The sequence below is a fragment of the Armigeres subalbatus genome, unplaced genomic scaffold, assembly GCF_024139115.2.
Source record: "Armigeres subalbatus isolate Guangzhou_Male unplaced genomic scaffold, GZ_Asu_2 Contig1541, whole genome shotgun sequence".
Taxonomy (NCBI): domain Eukaryota; kingdom Metazoa; phylum Arthropoda; class Insecta; order Diptera; family Culicidae; genus Armigeres; species Armigeres subalbatus.
The window spans coordinates 99,424-123,893 of record NW_026942331.1 but is presented as its reverse complement, the minus strand read 5'-3'; the positions used below and the strand labels follow the sequence as shown (position 1 = coordinate 123,893).

General features: G+C 39.2%; 1 protein-coding gene, 1 long non-coding RNA gene and 1 pseudogene across 4 annotated transcripts; 2 read left to right on the top strand and 1 right to left on the bottom strand.

Annotated features, from left to right (window-relative positions):
* Nucleotides 1-2,246: 2,246 nt before the first annotated feature.
* On the bottom strand, nt 2,247-3,673 carry LOC134202964 (DET1 homolog; annotated as a pseudogene).
* A 5,722-nt stretch (nt 3,674-9,395) lies between these two features.
* LOC134202961 (protein sel-1 homolog 1-like) lies at nt 9,396-14,591 on the top strand. 3 transcript variants are annotated; one of them, XM_062677963.1, is made up of 4 exons: nt 9,396-9,435; nt 11,495-13,460; nt 13,662-13,866; nt 13,932-14,591. In XM_062677963.1, exons 1-4 carry the CDS (start codon nt 9,411-9,413, stop codon nt 14,229-14,231), a joined length of 2,496 nt encoding a protein of 831 aa, XP_062533947.1. In that variant the 5' UTR covers nt 9,396-9,410; the 3' UTR covers nt 14,232-14,591. The 3 variants fall into 3 exon arrangements, with proteins under 3 accessions (XP_062533947.1, XP_062533949.1, XP_062533948.1); XM_062677965.1 differs by lacking the exon at nt 9,396-9,435 and adding an exon at nt 11,170-11,386; XM_062677964.1 differs by lacking the exon at nt 9,396-9,435 and adding an exon at nt 11,170-11,386 and having other exon boundaries at nt 11,463-13,460.
* A 5,667-nt stretch (nt 14,592-20,258) lies between these two features.
* Nucleotides 20,259-24,206, top strand: LOC134202949 (uncharacterized). Its single transcript, XR_009977387.1, has 3 exons — nt 20,259-20,432; nt 20,667-20,800; nt 23,313-24,206. It is a non-coding gene; the product is annotated as an uncharacterized LOC134202949 (long non-coding RNA).
* Nucleotides 24,207-24,470: the final 264 nt, after the last annotated feature.

The following is a 24,470-nucleotide window of genomic DNA, read 5'->3' as shown; positions in this document are numbered from 1 at the left end:
AATTTAGCCGTTTTCAGTATTTGAGCCAACATTTTGGCTGCTTGATAGGTCTCCTGCTCGATTGGCTGCTGTTTTTTTACGGTTCGATTGGCGGCACATACCTATCCGCGTTTCTCTTATTCAGGCCTCTAGTTTTGACACCCATTTTTAATCAACTTTAATACTAAAGTCTACCATTTAGAAATAAGAATTTCTGGATGTCTAATAAAAGACCATGGTTTTAATAGATTTTCAAAATTTTCCTCGGCATGCCACGTCGAGCTCAAAATCTCAGAAACTTCATTTAAATTTGTTAATAAACCATACTTTAATAACACTTAAATTTTAAAAATTTCTCTATTATTTTCATTAATTTATATCTTTCAAACAAATGGTCCTACCAAAGATATGCCACATTGGTCAGAATGCTTGGCCGCTCGCGAAAAACTGGATACCCGGTTCAAAATTTCATATAAAAGTTACTATTTGGCCACTTTTTCTGCAATTGAAAGTCACTATTTGGTCACTTTTTCGTCATCATTGGTCACTAAAGTCACTATTTTGTACGGCATTCATCGCTACCAGCCCTGATACTGCATAATTTTAAATAGCTTGCTTATAATAAAATATATAAAATTTTAGGTTTCGTGAATAATGCTACACTGGAGTTTGTGCAACGTAACACTGTGGCAGACTCGCCCTGAGAAATGTACAATCTGTGGATATTAAAATAAAATACCTATACCTATATTTTTCTGTGTTTAACCATTTTGTATGTCACCCAAAAAAAAAATGAAACTCTTGAATAAAAAGAGTTTCTGGTAATCTGGTAATATCAACGCACCCTACCTGCGTTGGACAGCACTATTCATTATATGAATGTATCAGGAGGGTGAATCGCCTATCATCCGCAGTACAATGGCACTCTACCCAACATCGTTTTTGGTACCCAGTTTCTGGGTGGTATACCGCAATTCATAGGCTCGTACGTAGTTAGTGCTCATTTTCGTCAAATAACTTTTCTGGCGAAAGCTTCAAATTCATTGAACAATTCTCTTCAAGCTGCAGATCATGATAAATATATGTACTAGGGTGGTTAAAAAAATCGATTTTGCTCCACAGCGCTCATCTGATTCTTCATCATGTTCTGAGTGTCCTCTGAATTTTTGAGCTCATTTCGATTAAAACTGATTTAGCACAACCCGTTTCAAGTTTGCATGCAAATTAGCATGGGGAAATTTATTTTTTCATTATAGTGATAATGACGCTTCCCCATTAAGCGCAGGTTAAAAGAAAACCTATATGGGTAAAAGGAATACTCTAGAGCTTTCACCCAGTGAAAACTGCATCCTAATAAATAAATGCTTCCAATAATTAGTAATCGAATTTAATCTAAACCGTAGTTTTCTGGAGGTAATTGCGAAACTTTTCAACAGGCAACATTGCTGCTCGTGGCGCGAAAGATAGCACACACAAATTCAGGCTATTATGTTGCACTGCACTTTTCAGTGATGCCCTCAAAGAAGTTTAACGATCATGACTAAAGATTCGCAACCTATATTAAAGTCGATTACTAATTATTGGGGCGATTGGTTTTCATTGGGTGAAAGCTCTTGAGTATTCCTTTTAGCCAGGTTTTCTTTTAGCCTGCGCTTAATGGGGAAGCGTCATTATCGCTATAATGAAAAAATAAATTTCCTTATACTAATTTGCATGCAAACTTGAAACGGGTCGTGCTAAATCAGTTTTAATCAAAATGAGCTCAAATTTTCAGAGGACACTCAGAACATGATGAAGAATCAGATGAGCGCTGTGGAGCAAAATCGATTTTTTGAACCACCCTAATATGTACTTCAGCGACTTCAGACACTTGGTCGTGTTCACGTGTTAATCTTGTAGTCGAAACCACATAGAACTTCGGCAACCAGCTTACATACCACCACAATGAATATGAATTCTTGCGCATGCTTTTTTTCCTTCCTTGTCTTGTGTGCTTTGAAATCAACGAACAGATGGTAAGTTGTACTCCTCAAGTGATTTCTCTGTAATTAGCATACTCTAGTCTATTCCCTTTCTTATAAATGGGCATACGAAGCCATCTAACCAGCCTTAAACATCCAATACCAGAACTAACCACAAACCTAAATGGAAGCAAATCCCACGATTATTTTACACCATTCAATCAACCTCAAAATAAGAATTTAGTGAAATATTGTACTTTCTAAATGCAAAGAAAAGTAGGGTAAACATAAAATGGGATTCTAGTTCGCTCCTCCGTATATAGTTATGGCGTAAAGTATTTTCGAAAAGGGCTAACTTCCTATAAGAAACTTTGTTTGTAGTGGACACAAACATATCTCGTTCCTTAGATAGAAAACACTGCAGTCAACTTACAAAACGAATAGTTCTAAATCAAATGGACTTCTCAAGCCGCAATACATAACATAGTTATCTAAAGTTTGATTTTATACTCTTGTCACTCATTATTGCTAAGTTTAAAAAGCTCTTATCATCATCTTTAATACTAAATACAATCAGCCAACAAATAACTCTCTACCGATAAAATTCTCTCATCACCTTTATCATCCGTGCCGGCTCCGTGGGGTGGAATGCGAACGCCACAAGCCGTCTCGATCCAGAGCTCGGCAGTTGATTTTGCACTCCAGCGTAGATTCTGAACTTGAGCAAGCCGAAGAATCGAATGGGTGCACGCTTTCGGTCTGCTCCATTGCCGAAGCCAGGGTTCAAGGGCGGCCAGGATCCGTTTGGTGGCCACTTGAACTCTTCCGTGCCCCGATTATCGTTTGCTTAAAACGCTGATGAAACAGATTGCTGTAGATGTTGTTCGCTAGCGAGCTGGTAAATTGCCTTGATGTGCCAGGTTGGCATTCCTGAAACTATCGCAGAAGTTCTCATACAGATACAAAAGCTCCGGTGATTGATTGCCGTAAATTCCTATTATCGTATCCTTCAGATGTTGTAAATCACAAGCAGGCTGTTGTGAATATTTGGTTCTTCAGCGTAACTACGTCCTCACTAGAATATTTGATCAACAGATGATCATCTACATACAGTAATTACATTTTCCACATTCGGAGGTTCCAATACTCATCGAAGCGACGATAGAATTTTCTCAACGCAAATCTATCCTCACCAATCGACTGCTGAATATGCTTAACACTATTGATCGTTGGATCACGAAACGCTCGCAAGTTCGAATTGTTCCCCGTTGTTCTACCTCCGGCCGTTACCATACTGTATACAGCATTCCTTTATCTGGATAACAAAACCTACCTATCGTTCGTTCAAGTTTGAATGTACCTCCAGCTATCGAAAAGATATGAACCGTTTGGTGTTGAATCGACAGAATGGCTAACGCGTCGTTGTAAAGCTAAACGCCCTGATTATGTGACAGTCTTATTTTGTCGACATTAAAGTCCTTCGAGTCGGAAATACGTCCATTGTACTAATCTATAATGTAGTGTGTAATTTTCCAACGGACAGCTGGTAGTGGGCTTTATAAAACTTGTAAAACGTAAAACCGAGGATGATTATCTTCTGGGATGAATGATGCAGCTCCAATAATCACGTATTTCCCATCGTTGATAAACAGGCTGCATTCGCGGTTCAGTTGATTTTGATGACTTTCCATGTTAACTGTGTACCTTAACACAAAATAAACAACATTGGTCATTGGTCTGTCTTTACCAGCCTCGCAAAATCTCACCTTCAAAGCTGGTCAACAATTTGACTCCGGTTGCGGAACCGGCACCGCTACACGCATACCTTTGTTGCGCGTGGAACCTGACTACCGCAACCGATGAAAAGGTCTAAAGGAAAATTTGAAAAATTTAGATCGAATATAAATGAGTCCAAAAGGTACTGGACTGTTTCGGCCAAAATCACGCAGCGCCTGTGTTTGCACATGGAGCGTCTGGAAAGAAATCACTAGCAGCGAAGCGGATATACACCTACCTAGAGTACACTGTTTCATGCTGCATCTATTTTTTCCCCTGAGAATCTGAATAGTCACAACCATTCGTTGATTCATTCGTGTTGGTTCATTTTTAAGCTTGGCACCGTCCGGAATGTCGGCTACGGCTTCCTCAGCAGATTAAAAAATATTGCCATACCGTTTCGTCGTTAAGTCGACGGTGTTCGCTGGTTTATGCGGAAGGCAGTCAACAGTTCCGGGCAGCGATTTCCCGATAACGGAAATGGCTTTCTTTGGCCTGCTTGTGGCACCGGAACAAACATACACTCCCGAGAAAATAACCGTTTTCCTCAAATTCTCTGTCCGTCTGATCGAGAAGAATTCAATAAAAAAAATCGAATCAAAATAAACTTAACTTTTGTTTTTGTTTTCAGTTTTTGCACACGGCAAGAAAATTATGCGGAAAAACTGACAGCCATATAGTGTCTTTTCAACTGTATACCTAGAACTCTACACACCGATGGAGACTTCAAGCGCAACACGAAAAAAATCCTAGTGTCGTGTCCCGGTTATTAGTTCCTGTCATAACGCTTGAGTAGAGCTATATTTTTGTTCCAGGGTACATTGCTCTAATTTTAACATCTAAGGCTGGAGAGTGAAAACTCTCCAAAATGTCACGTGTCATTTGACATAATGTCATTTGAATGACATTTTGCCTCCCACGCCCCAGATTACATATTTACAGCAATGTCTTGTTAGACAAAGTTGTAGGCACATTTAAGAGCTATAACTTCGTCATACATCATTAATCAATAAACAACTTCTGAAAAAAGTTCTGGAAAAATTATAACAACAAATGCAAATGACATTTTACAACACTGATTCAGACGATCCTCCATGTGTCATTATTTCAATAAAAGCGGACATGTTCATGCATGTTTCGAAAGGCCGCAACATTTTTCAATTTCAATTATCGGTAAATAGTGAACTGATTTTATATTAATTTGCACTTATTAATTTATGAATAAAAAAAGAAGGGACATTTTATTGTTGAGTGACCGGGAGGGCAGAAGATGTGTGTAGGATGTGTGGAACATGCAACCCTGCCAAATAAATGAAAAAAGTGAAGTTCACCTGCTATCTTAAGTAAAAACAAGTATAGTATAATCACAGAGAACAGACATGGAGGCTCGAACAAAATTTCTTGCAAAACATGTGTAAACCAACACACCGAACCTCAACGCCATTGACGTCGACATTGCAACTCACAATCTCATTTTGACAACACGATGGCGCTGGTATGCCCGAGGGGCGGATCACTCACGCATTTTCGAAGCAGTCGCAAGTATTGATGAACGCATTTGCGTATTTTTGAGCATTTTTGAAATGCATTTGAGTATTGATGCAATGGAGTACACATTGATGCATTTCACAATGCATTGATGCATAAGTATACGCATTTGAATATTTTACAATGCATTAATAATCAAAACAGCTTTCGTTTCGGTTTTGTATTTCAATTTTGACGTAAACTTGTTGTTGTAAATAGTTTTTCTTTTCTTGGATTACAGATATTTTTTGTAATTCAAATAATCTCACACTGAACTGAAGCGTCAGGTGAACGTTTCGGATTGGCGACCAAGGCTTTGACGTCCTGAATCGGTTTAGACTTTCCATTAAAGTTGCCAGCGCCGGCAACTAATGCGCTGCGTTAGGCCCGTGCTACTAAATGATTGTTTTCGTGAACGATTCGAATTGTGATGACCAAAGCACCGGATATCTTATTCAGAACATCCAACACGGAGCTTGTTGTTGTCAACACACTTTCCGCTGGGAATGAGTCGAACTACTCATCATGCAGAATGTTTATCAAATCAAAATTAGCATGCGGAATAGCCTTGGCGGTTAGATCAGAACCCATCACTGATAGAAGACCATGAAGAATGAAGAAATGGGAAATACCGAAAAAATCGGATGATTCTCATACAGGAAACGCAGATCGTTTTAATTGGTGACTGTCGCACCGACTCCCGAAACGGAATTCTCGATTTTCCTTCACGCAGCTTTTCCAGCACATCGATTAAAGATATAGGCTTGCAAGCACGTTACGGACGTACTCTGGAGTAAAATTCTCATCGATCGATCTGCGCGAAACGGTGCCCTTTCCTCGTACAAGAATAATACATTTTTAATGCATTGTTGATCGATTTTTTTATGATGGATATAGACATTGATATTTGAAAAGGTTAAAAGTCGGAGGGGCAAATGTAAGTTTTGACGTTTGTCACAATCTATAAATAAATACGCTCTCTGTTAGCTATCACCAGAAACTAATGAATATGCGAGGACAGGATTTAGATTTGACTTAAAAGTGTCCGCTTTATTTGGCAAACCATCATATTTAGATGTTCCAGAATGAGACCACATGCACCAAATACCCCCAGAACACATGCCATTTTGCAAAAACATGAAGTTTGTGGCGTTCTATTCCAGGTTCCAAAACTGATCCTAAAGTGGCCATGTCTCTAACAAACCTGCATTCCGAGATATTTTCGCAAATTCGTCAATGGTTAGGAACGCTCTCTGCCAACTACCACCAAGAACAAGTAAAATTCAGCGCCTTCTACTAAATGGCGGTGAAAACATCGTCGAAAAGATCTAATTTTCATGAAATTGATAGCAAAAGTCAATGTTTACAACTATCGCCGCTACAAAATAACAATATCAAAATATGGCGCCCACTTCTGTCAAATTAGTTAAGCGCACTTCGTAAAAAAAACGTATTTTCTAACGAATTGTTGCATTACAAGGCATTATGTATTTTATACCAACGAGCATTTCTTAATGCACTGATGCATTTTTAAACGCATTACAATTTCATTCGCATTTGAAGCGCATTTGTGCATTTTTTGAAGCATTAAATAATTTGGCATATTTTTAACGCATTTTTATCAATACGTATTTTGGATTCAGCTAAATTTCACAGTGATCCGCCCCTCGGGTATGCCCTTGCGTGCATAACGACACTAGCGCACAGTGGCATTTTTTGATGACGCTAGCGCTGATTATGCACGGGATAACGGCGACATTCCAAAGTTATTTAAAATAAACAGTAAAAAGTTATCACAACATGGCGAGTACAGCTTCAACGTCTGTTCTCTGTTCTCTGTGATTTAATTAATTGAAAAAAATATTTATAAACGTTTATAAATCTACGAAGGAGTTCTCAAAAAAAAATTAATCCATATTTTTCGAAACTGTAATTAAACAACAGGAAATGTAGATTTTTCACTTCTTTTTAATACTATGATTTCGTTTAATTTAATTTATCCGGAATGCGACTTCCGTTATACGGCTGAAACCCATTAATTCAATACATATATATTAATATTTTAAAATTAATTTACTTGCTCTGGAAAATCTGGCTGACCTGCTGTGGCTCCTCGTTTATGTTGAATCGCATTGGAGCATACTAATTTGGTTCTTTTTCTAATTGATTGCATGTTCCCTTCCTGCTGCTGCGAAGTATCAAATAAGATGAAATTATACTCAAGACGGCGAAGACGCATCGTCAATACCGGCCTCTTCCGACTATCCTTTGCGACGTATGTACTTCGTGGTGGCTTCTTGCTAGCACGTAGCTGGAATAAGCACCGAAACGATCATGTTCTCCGGAAGCAGCTCTTTTAGATGTAGGTAACTTGAATTTTTTGTGATCTGTGTGGATAATCAAAATCTTATTTACCGGTTGCAGATTTCGGAAAATAAAAGCACTTACCTGTTCGAAGACAAAATCGCCGGCCTCAGCTCTTAAAATAGTATTAGTTGGTGTGGCTCTCGGGTTCAACTTCTTTTAAAATAATAAATGCAACCACTCACTGTGGATATTACAGTTTTACCAACTTGATTTTTTTCTATCTGTCCGGATATCAATTTCCGTCAGAGGTTCGAAAACCAACGAGACGTTTTTCTATACTTCCACCACAGACAAACAGACATAACACTCGTCAAATTTCCATCGTTCACTGATTTACTGGTCAATTCAAATAATCATTAGTTGGCAAATCGATCACTCGTGGCGCGCGCATCGTTTTTGCTTGAGTTTGACGTTTGCTCACTACCACCATCTGGTTCGCGATTTGCCCAACTAACTGAAATCAACAGATGTCGTTATTGTTCGAACGACGATGTATTTGATTAGTAAATGTTCAATGTGTTATGTCTGTTTGTCTGTGCTTCCACCGTTGATTCGTCGAAGTTATAGGAAAACTATGTTTCTTGAAATGGATTTCGATCCGATGACGGAAATCGGAATCCGGACGGATATGCAATCATTATCATTATTAAAATGTGAAAGAAAACACGATATTCACTCACAATTCAAATGAAAATCAACACAATTATTCTTAGATATCATACATCAAACAAGCGACTATGACAAGTCGAGCAACCGAATTCGATTTGCTTTACACGTTAATACCGTGTGGTTTGTTTATAAAAAGATGCTCAGTTTTGAATGAGCCATGTCATGTGTTTTACACGTGATATTAATTTGTATTGACAACATGCGCAAATTCATGTGTAGAACACACGGTCCTCTCGTGTATTTTTTTTTAAAGTGCAGTGTTGGTGATTGCTGATAAAATCGGCAATCATCAAAATATTTTTTCAGTGTGTGAAACAGCTTCGCCCATCAATATATTCTTTCAAACAACATACGATGCCACTCAGTGAGTGACCCGAGTTTTGACGTTTGACTAACTACTTCATTCTACCTCAATCTGAATGAACAACATCTTACCCAATCACGGATTCACTCGAGCGCTGATTGAAGCCGTGCCTGAATGTAGCAGAGAAAGATCGCCTTCTGAAAATGTTCGTCGAATGAGAGCTCAGAGAGGTCATTTGAGAATCATCATTCATTATTTCTACACGGAAAGTGTTGGCAGAATACCTGCTTTAACGAAAGCCGCAATGCGATGACGTGTCCACTTGTTCCCGATTGCGTTCAACACAGGATGTATCAATGTTTTTGAGCCAATCCATTCGATGAAGCTGAACGGTAAATTGTTAATTGTTACTAGTTGTAACAATCCTAAATAGCAGTCTCTTTTTTCTAGGTCAACCAGCAGCTTGGCCCCTTTCAGCTTCTTTGGGGCAGGTTCTTCTTCTGGTTTATCATCCAGGTTCAGCCCTTTGTAGGCATCTGGATGGGATGTTTGGAGGTGCCGTTTAAAGTTACTGACCAAAAGTTTTTTTTGTGCTTAACTGCATTTCGGGACACAATCGACATCCACTGCACATTTGTATATAATGAGTTCGCCCTCTTGTATTTGCTCCACTATTTGGAGAATCTTATCTTTCTGCGAAATTCCCTTCCGCGCCATTTTAATTTAGTTTTCACCACGCAATCGCGAGCTGATCCTATCGGACAATTCGGTGCCTAATGCTGAATCGGATTGTGAAGTGATGATAACTGGCCAAACAAAACCGATGAATGCATCGCGGAACGGCAGAAGCAAGTAAGTATTGATGAATGCGGGTGTGGTTGACAGACGTTGTGCGTGTTGAGTGAATCAGAAATAAAATGTGAAATGAACGTTCATTGATACGATTGAAACCATCCTTGCCGTGCCCAAATCCCGAAAACATCGCATATGCAGAAATACATGGGGAAAAAAATCCGCGGACCGAATTCCCGAGGTGTGAGGCTACCTTAACGAGTCGTCGGATTAGTGAGGTCCGGACAGGAAAAGATGGCTTATTCGTCTACCCATTATTCAAGCAATATATGGCGTACAATGTTTTTGTTTTTATTTCGTTCAATTCATGATAACAAAACTTCAGACGTAATGACGTACTATGTTTCGACACAAAAGAGGTATACAAATACAAAAGGCTCGATAAATCTCAACTAATAGCAAGTGATTTATGGGAAAAGTTAATTGCCGATAGTTAAAGCCCTCAGTACAATGTTTGTCATGATGACAAATATTTGTCAAGTCAGCCTGAAATCCATGTCGATTTATAATCAGTCTGATAGATGTCCAGATAAACTTGACAAATATTTGTTTATATGACAAACAGTGGACTGCGGGCTTTAGCACTAAGAGCAAGATTACCGGTGGTGAGTTTAAGCCGTTTGGCAGCGCAGTATCATTACTTGACACTTTACCGGTCGCTACTAAACGCGCTGCTATAACAGTAGCGCGACTGACAGGTGACCAAATTTGGTAGCGCGATAAAAGCGCTGCTATTTGATGAACTGTCAACTGTCAAACGTCACCGGTACGGAATACAGCAACCAAATTGAGAGCCGAAAATAGTGACCGATGCGAAAACGAGTGACGAAATTAAAATGAAAGCGCTGCGCGGGTGATTAAAATGCTCGCGACCGATAATGATGCTCTAACTACTATATATACGAGCTTATCACCCAACATGAGGAATTAGGGTATACCACCCAAATTCGGGTACCATAAAACCGAAGTACAAAAAACGATGTTGGGTAGAGTGACATTGTACCACGGATGATAGGCGTTTTACCCTCTTGGGTCCGGATAAGCGGAGGGATACTGTATAAATATTTATTTACCTGGGTGCTGCGGATAGATCCGGTTTTGTGCTCTCAAGCGAGTAGCGGGATATTTTGAAATCAATCCCATGAGCAAAATTATTATGCATTTACTTGACTGTCAAACATTTCCCGCTCTTTGAATTTCTCTTTCCATGCTGCATGAAGGCGCACAAATGCTCGAGACTCTACATGACTTTACGATGGTTTACATACATTCCTGCTCCAATCAGCTGCTTAATTTCGTGAAATCTCGTAACGAGTGCATTTTAGTTGCATTCCTACTAATTTCCTACTCGAAATATAATGTGAATATATTTGTTGAAAAGAATGCAAAACTCAAACTAAGTTTATTTTAATTTTTTTTTCCCAAATAATAACAATACTTCTCAATATAAGATTTAAACGAACATAACCACAATCTTCAATGTTTGGCTCCGGCACAATAGAAAATTTTGGCTTCACTTTGACAACCAAATCGATTCTATCCGCACCACCCAGTTATTTACCAGTTTATTTAAAACCTCGAGAAGCACAATATTTTTTTACTCATTTTATGATGCGATTATGGCACCACCCTACCATGCATATTTGCGCACTATCGAAAATTCCCGGGAGCGAATCCCATCTGTCATTATCTGCAAATCACACGTCATTTTTTTTGTATTTTCTTCCACCTCAGTGCAAAATAATAAACATCACATTCTCCGACGAAAAAATCTTCAAAGTTCATTGTCCAAAAAAGTGAAAAAATCCTCCGGAAACAGTTGTAAAATTGGTGAAATTAACTTTTTTTTAGCGCACCAAGAGTTTTGGTCTAAAAATTGAGTATAGAATCATTCGAACGAGCCATCGCTGAACCGTTTCGCCGGTGTATCGCATCAGCAACTTTGTGAAAGGTGCGAATTGGTGGTCGCAAGATTCTGATAATAGACTACGGTGTTGGAACTGATAGCATTTTATTCCATTCATCAGCAAACTTTTTTTTTCTCCCGTCCGATGGGCAGCAAGACACGTCACAATTGTTGTTACTGGCGGCACTAAAGAACACCTGAAGATGAGAACCATCGTATTTCTGTTCTGCGCTGCGACCCTGATCCTGTTCGGAGAGGTGTGGAGCAGTGAGTTGGAATCGTTACCGCAGGGGCCGGAGGAAACGAGTGCGACCTCCGCGGGAAACAGTAGGAAGCGCGAAGGGGAGGGAAAGAATGCGGAAGAGGACGGAGTGAAGGAAACGAAGGAGAGTTCAAACCAAAGAAAATCGGCGGAAGGTTTGCTGGAAGAGTTGGTACTGGAGAAGTCCGGGAAGAAGAGTAGCGAAAAGTCCGATTATGAGGTGTTGTCGGATGATTTGCAGTTTATGCATTCGGCGATAAAGATAGTGAAGGCACCGGATTTATCGCAGGATAAAGAGAGCAGGAAGATGTCCGAGATGCTGAACGAGCTGCTGGACAGTCACGAGAGGATGATTCAGAAGATTGAGAGTGAAATTGAGGAGATTAACAGGCTTTCGCCGGAGGATGAAGAACCAGTGGTAGTGACCCCGGAGCAGTTAGAGGCGCAAGAGGCGTACGATAGGGCGATGGTGGTACTCAATAGGACCAAGGTGGACAAGCTGCAGGGGCATAAGCTAATGGTGGAGGCAGCCAATAAGGGCCATCCATTGGCTAGAATTCACGTCGCTTGGGCTCAGTTGTTGGGTCATCCGGTACACATGGATACGGAAGCAGCAAAGAAGACATTTTTGGAACTGGCCGAGGAAGGGTTGCCCGAAGCTCAGATGGGACTAGGTCTAATGTACGCTACTGGAATTGGGTTCAACGTTAGTCAGTCCAAGGCATTGGTGTACTACACAATGGCCGCCCTGGGGGACAATTCGTGGGCCCAAATGGCGCTTGGATATAGGTCTTGGGCGGGAGTAGGCGTGCCGAACAGTTGCGAAACGGCGTTGGATTTTTACAGGAAAGTAGCCACGAAGGTGGCCGACAAAGTGACGTTCTCGGGTGGAGTCGCCGTTCACCGAATCAGGCTTCTGGATGAAATCGAAAATGCCGGACCGAGCTCTGGAATATTGGACAACGATCTGATTGATTATTATCAGCTGCTTGCGGATAAAGGAGATGTTCAGGCCCAGGTGGGTTTGGGCCAGCTTCACTACCAAGGCGGTCGCGGTATTCCACTGGACCACCAAAAAGCGTTGCAGTATTTTAGCCAGGCGGCAAACGCGGGTAATGCTGTGGCCATGGCCTTTTTGGGAAAGATCTACCTGGAAGGAAGCGACAACATTAAAGCGGATAATGACACCGCTTTTAAATATTTCAAGAAGGCCGCAGACTTGGGTAACCCTGTTGGACAATCTGGCTTAGGTGTCATGTTTCTACATGGCAAGGGCGTCCCGAAGGACACCGTAAAAGCATTGAAATATTTTACACAAGCCGCCGACCAGGGTTGGGTCGATGGTCAGCTTCAGCTCGGAAACATGTACTTTAGCGGAATCGGCGTAAAGAGGGACTTCAAACTGGCGAACAAGTATTTCAATTTGGCTTCACAATCGGGGCATGTGTTGGCCTTCTACAACCTGGGTCAAATGCATGCTGTGGGACTTGGTATGATGCGATCCTGTCCGACTGCAGTAGAGCTGTTCAAAAATGTTGCCGAGAGAGGAAAGTGGTCCGAGAGATTGATGTCTGCCCATCAGGATTATCGTTCCTATCGGTTCGAGGAAGCTTTTATGCAGTACACACTGATGTCCGAATTGGGCTACGAGGTAGCGCAGAGCAACGCCGCCTTCCTGTTGGATAGGGGAGAGATCAATTTGTTCCAGAATAGGGAGGAAGAGCTGATTCGAGCGTTGCAATTCTGGGGACGTGCTGCGGCTCAGGGCTACTCGGCGGCACAGGTGAAGTTGGGTGACTATCACTACTACGGATTGGGCACGAACGTTGATTTCGAGACTGCTGCTTCCCACTACAGGTGAGTGTGCCAAATGTAGGATTTTTTAACTCTCTTGCAGATGACGTGAACAGAAGGCGTCCTTGAACGTTTAAATAAATTATGTTTCCATTAAGCAAACCTACTCTTTTCGTAGTTTTTATGATGGGATAACTTTTTAAAAATGAAAATAGCCTCTAATATTTAGTTTTTTTGAATACATATTATGTTGCATTTTTCCAGGATGGCCTCGGAACAGCAACACAACGCCCAAGCAATGTTCAACCTGGGTTATATGCACGAACAGGGGCTCGGAATGAAGAAAGATATTCACCTAGCCAAACGGTGCTACGATTTGGCCGCGGAGACCAGTGTAGATGCCAAGGTTCCCGTTACTTTGGCACTGATGAAGCTGCAACTGCTGTTCAAGTTGGAATCACTACGAGAGGTAAAGAATTGCGATTTGATAATAAAAACAACTTACTTTGAAAAATTCGCTACATTCCATTTTAGTCCCCCTTCAGCGTCCTGTTGGAACTGGACGAAAACATTGCTTCGAACTGGGATCTCTACCTGATCACGATGCTCACGGTGGTGCTCGGAGCAGCACTTTACTTCCGACGACCACCTCCACCGGGAGCAGCCAACTATAATCAACCGGCTGCTGCTGCGCCAGCAGCGCCCCCCGTGCCCACGGAAGCAGCAGATGAAGCTCCACTTCTGGACCGACCAGCCGCGCCTAGTAATACGAATGATGATCAACGCCGTCAGCAGCAGCAGCAGCAACAACAGCGTGAAGATACACCTCAATGAATGTCGTGGCAACGTGCAGCTTCATCAATATGGAAGGAATACTTCTAATCGATGCTTTTATTTTTGAAACATTAATCTTTGTCAACTCATGTTTCATTCATTATTTGCAACTCTCACAGTACCGCAAATCAGTTCTGTGAAATTTACTAAAGTCAGCACTCTCTGTTGCATTATGTTTCTGTTTATTGACTTGCTCTGACTATACTTGAAGTGATTGATGAGTGTGATCTGATTCTACGGGAGGGCCATGTCGAAGAATGCGTTTTGAAAAGCCGTTGGATGATACATTGAAATACGGCGAGGTACATCTGCTGTCGGAACGAATGTAGAAGTTTATGTGAAATATATTTAGTAAACGAAGTTCGAAGCCAGAAGATTAACAAAAGAAAGCCTTTACAAACATCTTACTTAAACAACAGCAAACGCAAATATGGTGACTTGAGGATGCGTTTGAATTTTTATAAACATGGAGATTGCAGGTTAAGGTACAGTGGGGTAAGTGGGTAAATGGGGTAAGTGAAAAAACGCAAGTATTTCACTGATGAATAGGGTGTCCCAAAAAAAATCGATGTCCGAAAAGTCATGGTGCTCAACCCTGAAATGAAAGATATACCTGTCTGGATAATTTTGGTAGAACAAACCGAATTTCTAAAAAATCGTTTAGAGGTCGCGCACGATCGATTTTTGAAAAATGAGCTTTTTTTAGGCCAAAAATCAAATATTGGGACCTTTCACAATTTTTTTTCAGGGTCACCCATTCGTTTTATATTTTTTTATTTTTCTGTGGATCTTTGCCCATATTCTCCATGAATTAGTTTTTAGTATTATACGTGTTTACAGTCAGAAGAACTTTTTAAACAACGAAAAAATCACATTTTTTGACTAATTTTTGAAGTTATTTCATCCTCACACAAAAAATATTTTTTTCTCGTTCAGAAAAACTTACATAGTACGAAGAGCTATTTATAAGGAGTATTTTCATAAAAAAATATCCAAGAAATATTGTTCTGGGGCTGAGATATTGCAGTTTTAGTAAATAGTCAAAAAGTGTACAAATTCGGTACTTTTTATTTACATGTTATAATTTCATCAAGATTGCACCAATATTTTAATTTAAATTAAAAACATTTCAAAAGCGAATAAATGGGAATATTTTTTATGTAACATAGCTTTTATTTCCGATAGAGTTGGTTACCTGAATTACAGGATTTGGTCGGAGTATATGGATGGAGACAGTTATAAAATGATATCACATTCAACAATTAATATGTAGCAATATACAAGTAATCAGGTTTACTATGATCTCTTTATTAGTTTTGATTCAATCATAGGCTGCTTTTCACGGTATACAAAAAACAAGGCAGGCTCAGCACGTATGTAAACATTCAGTTTGAACGTAAACATCTGTGGTCACTACTATCTTCGCACAAGCTGAACTGAGACGATGCTCTACGGTCTCAGCATGCTTACTTTTGTACTCTAACATGTGGCGATAAAATATGCGTCTCACTTGAAGTGTCATTTTTCCATTTTTACTTTACGTTTATTCCGTTTTTACTTTTCCAATATCTCAAGTGAACTCATGGAAAAGCTGTCGAACTGGTACGACGAAAAAAATGTTTGACTGTCATATGACATATCAAAAGCATCACGGTATACAGACAACAAGGTAGGCTTGTAAGAAAAGTGACACGTCAAGAGTGACGCATATTTTAATGCCACATGTTAGACTACAAAAGTAAGCATGCTGAGACCGTAGAGCATCGTCTCAGTTCAGCTTGTGCGAAGATAGTAGTGACGACACATGTTTACATTCAAACTGAATGTTTACATACATGCTGAGCCTGCCTTGTTTTTTGTATACCGTGAAAAGCATCCTATGATTGAATCAAAACTAATAAAGAGATCATAGTAAACCTGATTATTTGTATACTGTTACATATTAACTGTTGGATGTGATATCATTTTATAACTGGCTCCATCCATATACTCCGACCAAATCCTGTAATTCAGGTAACCAACTCCATCGGAAATAAAAGCTATGTTACCTAGAAAATATTCCCATTTATTTGCTTTTGAATTGTTTTTAATTTAAATTAAAATATTGGTGCAATCTTGATGAAATTATAACATAAAAGTACCGAATTTGTACACTTTTTGACTATTTACTAAAACTGCAATATCTCAGCCACAGAGAAACATTTCTTGGATATTTTTTTTAATGAAAATATTCCTTATAAATAGCTCTTCGTAGTATGTATGTATGTAAGTTTTTCTGAACGAGAAAAAAATATTTTTTGTGTGAGGATGAAATAACTTCAAAAATTAGTCAAAAAAATGTGCATTTTCCGATGTTTAAAAAGTTCTTCTGACTGTAAACACGTATAATACTAAAAACTAATTCATGTAGAATATAGGCAAAGATCCACAGAAAAATAAAAAAATATAAAACGAATGGGTGACCCTGAAAAAAAAATGTGAAAGGACCCAATATTTGATTTTTGACCTTAAAGAAGCTCATTTTTCAAAAATCGGTCGTGCGCGACCTCTAAACGATTTTTTAGAAATTCGGTTTGTTCTACAAAAATTATCCAGACAGGTATTTCTTTCATTTCAGGGTTGAGCACCATGACTTTTCGAACATCGATTTTTTTGGGACACCCTACTGATGAAGCACAGGACTATTAAATTTCACTTCACAATCATACAAGGTCGTTCAAATCAATGCGTAGAATAAGTGAAACATGAAATAATGAACCATTTCAACATGCGAGATTAAAAGTTTATTAACCTTTCAAGTTTATCTTTTGCACAGGTTGTTTTGCGTGTCAATAAATACAAATTTTTTTTTTATGTTGGTTTCCATAACACATTCAATTAGTGCATTGATAAGTTAAGTTGGTTTTCTTTGGAGTTTTGAATTCCAGCCACAAAAATATTAATATGAACATCAAAAACTTTGAAAAAAATATTTTATTGCTGTGCCTGTTTTTTTACCATGGGTGGGGCAAGTGAAAATTTTCCGACACTGAATGCATTTCTCTATTTTTCCAAACACAAATAATTTCTATTAAGCGTATATAAACAAATGATACCAATTCGAAAACATTCGAAGGCTTTTGGTTATTACAGTGATACGTGATAAAACTAAATCAGGAACCCAAATTGCCAAGCGTGTCAGTGTTTCAAATTTTTCATGTTTGATAAATAATTCGTGAAAAAATGTTATTTATATAGCTTAAATACAAGAATCACTACTATTGCAAATATATCAACAATTATGATTTATTTAGTTGAAAATTATAAAATTTATTTGTTAATGTAGACTCTTCTACTGAAATCATAAGTGGATTGTTAATGAAACACAATATGATTCCAGGTTTGATGAATATTTCAAAGATAATTTCTCTGCATTATCGCCAAGGTTCATTATCTTACTATAAACCTGAAATAGAAAGTAGTGTTAGACACAAATAGAGATGAGATATTAGATCTCAAAAAATTCAAGTAAAGAAAACATAACAACATAAAAATCATTGAATGGAGGCACTCTAGTGCCCTTTGACTTTCATGAAGTGTCAAAAAGCATCATAACAGATCACAATTATGCTCTATTCAGTATAATTCTCATTTGCATGAAATATATGAACAGAAAATGTGTTCTTATTAATAAATACTTGGAAATTGTATACTGTTGTGGGGGTTCTTTTACGGAGTAAATAATAACGCGATGTGTTCAGGTCGAGTGCCAAAAACAGAAGAGAGCTCAGCTCTAGTTTATTCAAATTATGAAGACAGCAGCAGTGTTGCGCGCAGCGCTGACTGCTGACATACACTGTTAATTAAGTTTAATCTGAATGTATTTATAATATACATCACTTATATTGACAAATCCTCTTTTAAAATCATTTTTTCACTTACCCCACATGTGGGGCAAGTGAAAAATTGAAACCGATTTTTTTGTTTTCCAAATATTTTGTATCCTAAAAGTATTTTTCAAAGATCTTGTTCGCAGGCATATAAAGATTGGATAGATGATTCGTTATGTCATAAATATGATCAATTTCAATATTATATTCAACTTTTATGACTTGATGAACATGAAATATACGATTTCCTTTACCCACTTGCCCCACTGTACCTTAATTGAGATTTTATATTCAATCATATGCCGAAAATGTAGGTAAAAACAACTTTGTAATTGTAATTTATCTGCCTACACCTTGGTCGACATCGTCCGCCCATCTTCACTTAAGTTAGGTGAAGACCTACCGAGCTTTTACCGCATGCGTTAGACCATGGCTTTCCAAACTGTGGGTCGCGATTCCCAGGGAGGTCGTTGGCTTATCAATGGTGGGTAGCGAAAGACAAATCTTGATTCATTTTTGTAGAGAATAGTAATAATGAGAAGAATATAATAAAATAGATCTTTTACTTGAGTGCATTATTACTTTGTAGTGGGTTGGTCGATGGCTGGATTCGCCACCGGTCCAAATTGAATCAAGAAAATCCAACTCTGGAGTGGGTTAGTCGGTGGCTGGATATGCCATCGGACCTAGTTGGGTCAAGACAATCCAACTCTGGAGATGGTTTGTCGGTTGCTATCGGATCGGATCATCTATCGGATTCGGACATTTGTTTTGTTGTCATAGCAACGAGCTTTTTTGGATCTAGTACCCATTTCAATTTTCCTCCCATTCCTCGATCTCTCCCTATCTCTATGGTCCCTTCAATATCGAGATGTGGAGAGCCGACTGTAGCTATTGGATTGGGCTCTACGAAATCTATGGATGATCAGCTTATGAGACGAACAGACGTGTTTTCGATTGCGCTCTCCGAAATTCAAGCAAATTAAATCCGGTGGTTTATTTTTCATCCGCTCGTACCGCATCGCGTGCTTTCAGTGTACAGCGATGAGGCACGAAAAGACTTTTCGTATAGACTACTCACGCTTCCCGGTGAAGCCGTCTCTCGAAAAGGTGCATGGCTTTTGCCGCACAGTTCTTGGGCTGAAGATAGAAGATATTGTGAGACTCCAGTCCCACCGCGGTGAACAATGTGCTTTCGTCGAGGTCAATGAACATGAAGTGGATATTGCAAAGAAGAAGCACAAGTTACGAATAACCATGGAAGATGGAAGTGTTCAAGTGAAGGTACATGATTTGCCGGAAAACGTTTCCGAAGAGAAGATCGAGCTCCTCAGTGCGTTCGGGGAAGTTATCTTACTGCGCGAATTGACGTGGGGTGATGGATTCGAGTTTGGTGGAATTACGCTCGGGATTTGGTCGGCTCGCATGCTTATAAAAAGCAACATCGATTCGTGGGTCACGATCGATAGTCAGCAAGCGTATATCCACCACAAGGGACAGATTCCTTCCTGCAAACACTGCAAAGAACAGAGTCACACTGGCATTTCTTGCGTGCGGAACAAGAAGCTAATGGTCCAAAAGAGTTACGCGAACGCTACGAAGCAAACTACGCCACTAGAGCCAACGAATAGGCGAAGGGTGTGAAACCCCGCTCCACCGTCAACATCGCTAGATGCATTCCTCGAGGTGCCACAGCCAGCGTATAGAGATGTCGCAAATTAATCAATTACTTCGATTAACCGATGCATCGTTGTGAAAATCGATTAATTTCCATTCGTTGGCCCAGGCGGTGTTCACATGGAGTTTGATCCATGACTTGGCGTCGTCGGCCGATATTGGCCAGGATATCCGCATCTTCATTACCCCTGATGCCGAAGTGGCCGGGGACCCACATCCGGATGATGTCGGTGTTCATGATCGTCTGGGTAGCATGGATGAAAGGGTGGTGGTTTGATGCGGAGGTGAAAGCAGCGCGCTTGTCGAGTCGGTTACAATCAGCGTCGGACCGCTACCGTCTGATGTATACTGTAAATTTGATTACAAACATCTTTCCGTGTATTCAGCAGTTCAGCAAGCGCAGCGCGCAACACTGCTGTTATTTACTTAATAAATAAATCAGAGCCAGGAGCTCTCTTCTGTTTTACACCTCGAACGAACTACACGTAATTTTATACTCCCCAAGAAACAAACCCCCCAGTTGTAGTTGCTCCCTGCAGTCTTATTAGTGGCGACGAGGAAAAAACGAACCGACGGATCACCGCAGCTACTGGATCGTATCAGCCTTTGCCGACGGAAAACCAACAGGAGACGGCGGCTGTTGTTTCGATTGCCGGTAGGTAAAGTGATACCGTGATAGTGATAATTAATCACAATAGCACACATTTGGTGGCATATATTTCGGAGGTGGCAAAGTGCACTTGCCCACCGAAACGCCATTTGCTTATACGGCGTCGGTTTCAAGCAAAACAAAAAGTGTTTTTAAAGAAAACCTAGTATTTTAATTCAATTGTTTTGAGTGACAAATCTATTATACATTATAATAAAAGTGATTTTTCTTTTATTTGAGACATAGGGGCATCTGCACAGTGGACCGTCTGTGCGGCGGTAGTGGTTTAATTTTGATCTTTTCCTTTTCGCTCCGCTGGAAGGTTTTCTGGTTCCTTTACCTGGGAATCGTGGTGAGAGTAAAGGATTCATCGGGTGAGTAACGAAATCTGGTTTAATTGGCGTTTTACGTTTATTTTTTTCGCATTTACCAGGAGTGTTCGCGCAATTTACATAAGTAATAAAAAGTGATAATTGGTTTTGCGCAGTGTGATATATTGGTTAAACTGAAGCCAGAATTAATTTTGATTATTGGTGATTTTACTTTTCTCTATAGTGTGTCAGGAAAAGCCGCGCATTTTTTTTTAAATACTATACAAAAGTGATTTTGCGCAAGTAACGTGATTTATTGCATGTTTTGTATTTCTATTGAACAAAAGCTGATATTTTTGGTAGCTTTTGGAATTGTTATTGACACAAAACAATGAAACAATAGTTTTTCCATTAATTAATTATTGTTAGAGAATGTTTACCAATTTCAATAGCCTTTTACAATTGTTGTTGTGATTCTGTTTCGAAATCAATTGTAAGAGTAATTTATTTCTGTTTAAATTAGATTTTGACAAATATGTCTTACATTATAGCTCCCAATATTGAACCATACAGTAAGCGACAATCATTTACTTCTTGGATTAAGCGATTGTCTTGCCATTTCCGAGTGAACAAAGTCAACGATAATGAGAGAAAATACCAGATGTTTTGTTTGGGAGGTGAATTTTTATTCGATATTGCAAGTGAGATTTTCCCTGCAGATAAATTGTTGGATGTGTCTTATGAAATATTAGTTCAAAAACTCAAGGAAAGACTTGATAAAAACAATGTTGACTTTGTAACTTCAATAAAAACCAAATATCAATTTTTTGATTCGGCAAATAATGATTATCCACATAATACGCAAAGTTGTTTTCCTTCTCAACAATTTAGGTACCAAGACGCATCGCATCGACAATTGGAAATGGATAGCAACCAAAGGATGGTAGACCAGCGTACCTGTGACTACTGCGGACAACAAGGACACGTCCGAAGAAGGTGCCGTGAACTAAATCCTAAAAGGAGCGATGAAGTTGAACATGCCGACATGCAAGAATCTTTTGTGGCTCCGGATAACTTGTCCGAGCGTCTGGATAATTTTAATGAAATAAGTTGTGAATTGGATAACAATGAGCCAAGTGATTTTGTATTGGAGTGTAGGGATGTTTCTTCCATCGATAATTTCAGTAGTTCTTGTTTGTTGAATGTCTCTATTGAGAATAATTTGACAAAATTGGAGATTGACAGTGGGTTTAGGACAGCTGCTCCAAATTTCAACCGAACATTAAGTAAGAGGTTCAATAAATTAATTGAGATAAATAGTTCCAGGGTGACAATTTCTGGCCAAGATGATGTTACGGTTGAATTGAATAGTACAAAAGCAATATTTAATCTGCTAGTGCTTGATTGCTATTATCACTTTATTCCATTACAGGGAAAAACGTGGTTGATTGAATCCTTTCCCAACTGGAGAATTTTTTTTGGCGTTTCTTTGCCAGGAAATAATATTCGCCAAAAACAACATAAAGCACTTATTGCAAATATTAAGATTAAATGTGCTGATGTATTTGTCAGAAATTCATGTAATTCTATAGCTAATTGTGAAGCAGATGTGGTTTTAAAAAGTAATTTACCAATTTCAAAACAAGATAATGACTTTCCTTATGATATGAGGCAGAATAATTTTAAATTTTTTGTATTCAATTTCAAAACTCCTAATATATTTTCGTCAAAATCTTTATTTGCGAGTTTTATTTCGCAGTTGGTTTTGAATGTGTCAGTTCCAATACAATGTGATAAATTTGTGAAAAGTAATATTATAACTGATGATTCTTTGGTAATTTCCATACAGACTATGAATGATATATTTCAAATAAACAGAATTTATTTTACACGCTATTTGTGGCCTAAGAAAACTGACAAACATGGTTTTAAAATGCTTAGAACTAAACCAGATTTCTATGATCTTGACGTGTGTTTATTATTCCAGGACAAAGTGAACATTACGCAGAAATTTCAAGGAGAAATGATTAAACTTGAACGTGTCATTCATGATGGCATCATTGATATGATAAAATCTGTAGAACAAGCGGTTCACTTGTTTGGTTTTGACACGAATTTTGTTGCTGTTTGTGGCGTCTGTTCCAATATGGCAATCATTCCAAAACATAATATTAATTCAAAATTTTCAAACAGTGTACCTACTAAGAAACCATCGGTAGGAAATGATTTCTCTAAAAGGGTGGAGGTAAAGCGAATGATTAAAATTGACAACTATTTGGTAGTCATAGCTAAATTGGTTATGCATTTTGCGAGTTTTTTATTGGACAACGTCACAATATATGACAATTGTTTCTTACATAAAAGTTGTAAGTTGTACTTGGAAAACCAGATTAGTTTACGTTTAAGCTTTAATGATACGACAATGGTTGGAAATTTTCCTCCTGAAAAATACTATACCCATACATCTAAGATGTTAATCTGTTTGATTAGAACGAAAAAGCATAACAAACCGCATATACGTGGAAAATGGATCAAAGCATCTTTTCTGAAACGTTTTTCTCAAAATGTATTACAGATCATGGTTGGAAACGAGGCGACAACAACGTCCCATCCTAATCAGATCAGAATCCTTGAGGATGGACATGGAGTTACGGGTCTGTCGAAGCGGGTAATGCGAGTGGTCGAGACTGGTCGTCCGCTATCGACTGTCGAGATTCCCGAGAATGGTCGACCGTTGTGGACTGCAGCAGAACGCATGATGAAACCCGTACTGAACGAGAGCGATATCTGGCAATTACCAGGTCATAGCAATGGAAGCGCCTCGAACCAACGCAAGTTATTGAAGAATAAGAATAGGAAAAGAAAATTTCCGTCAGAGCCGGTAGAGCTTTCTGGCCTACCTAGGCGTTCAATAAGAATTAGAAAGGTTAGATTTAAAAGTGAATATCGTTGTCATTGGATTCTTGAATTTTTGTTCAGTCTGAGTCTCTTTTCCTTCTGAAGGGGGAAGAGCTGATGTATACTGTAAATTTGATTACAAACATCTTTCCGTGTATTCAGCAGTTCAGCAAGCGCAGCGCGCAACACTGCTGTTATTTACTTAATAAATAAATCAGAGCCAGGAGCTCTCTTCTGTTTTACACCTCGAACGAACTACACGTAATTTTATACTCCCCAAGAAACAAACCCCCCAGTTGTAGTTGCTCCCTGCAGTCTTATTACCGTCGTGCGGGGCTTCTTTTGACAAATCAGGGGCCACTATGGACATTTTAAAACAAGAATTACAACGAAAATTATTATAAAACTGTCATTATTGTTGGAAATAAATTTAGTGTGCAACCGTCACCCCTCGCATTCGAGACTACTTTTATGCTACGGCCAAATAGACACACTATGGTTGTTGTGTTGTCGAATTTATTGTTTATAATTTTGTTTGTGAATAAATCGTATTCGTTCGTGTGAAGTCCAACAGATAGGTTGTTGTTTTTATTTCTTCCGTTCCGACGTTCCCGAATCGCTTTATCGGTCCGCTGTACGTTTGTTGTCCACTGTTGTGCGCTCTCCAACAGGTTATTGGCCCAGGTATGGACGATAAAGTGAAAATCGCCGCGTTCGACGGGTCCGGCTTCCACATCTGGAAGTTCCGGATGGAAACCGTTCTCGACACGTTCGATCTGCTGGATTGTCTCCACCGGGAGACGAGTGAGATCGACGAATTAAAATTGATGGCGGA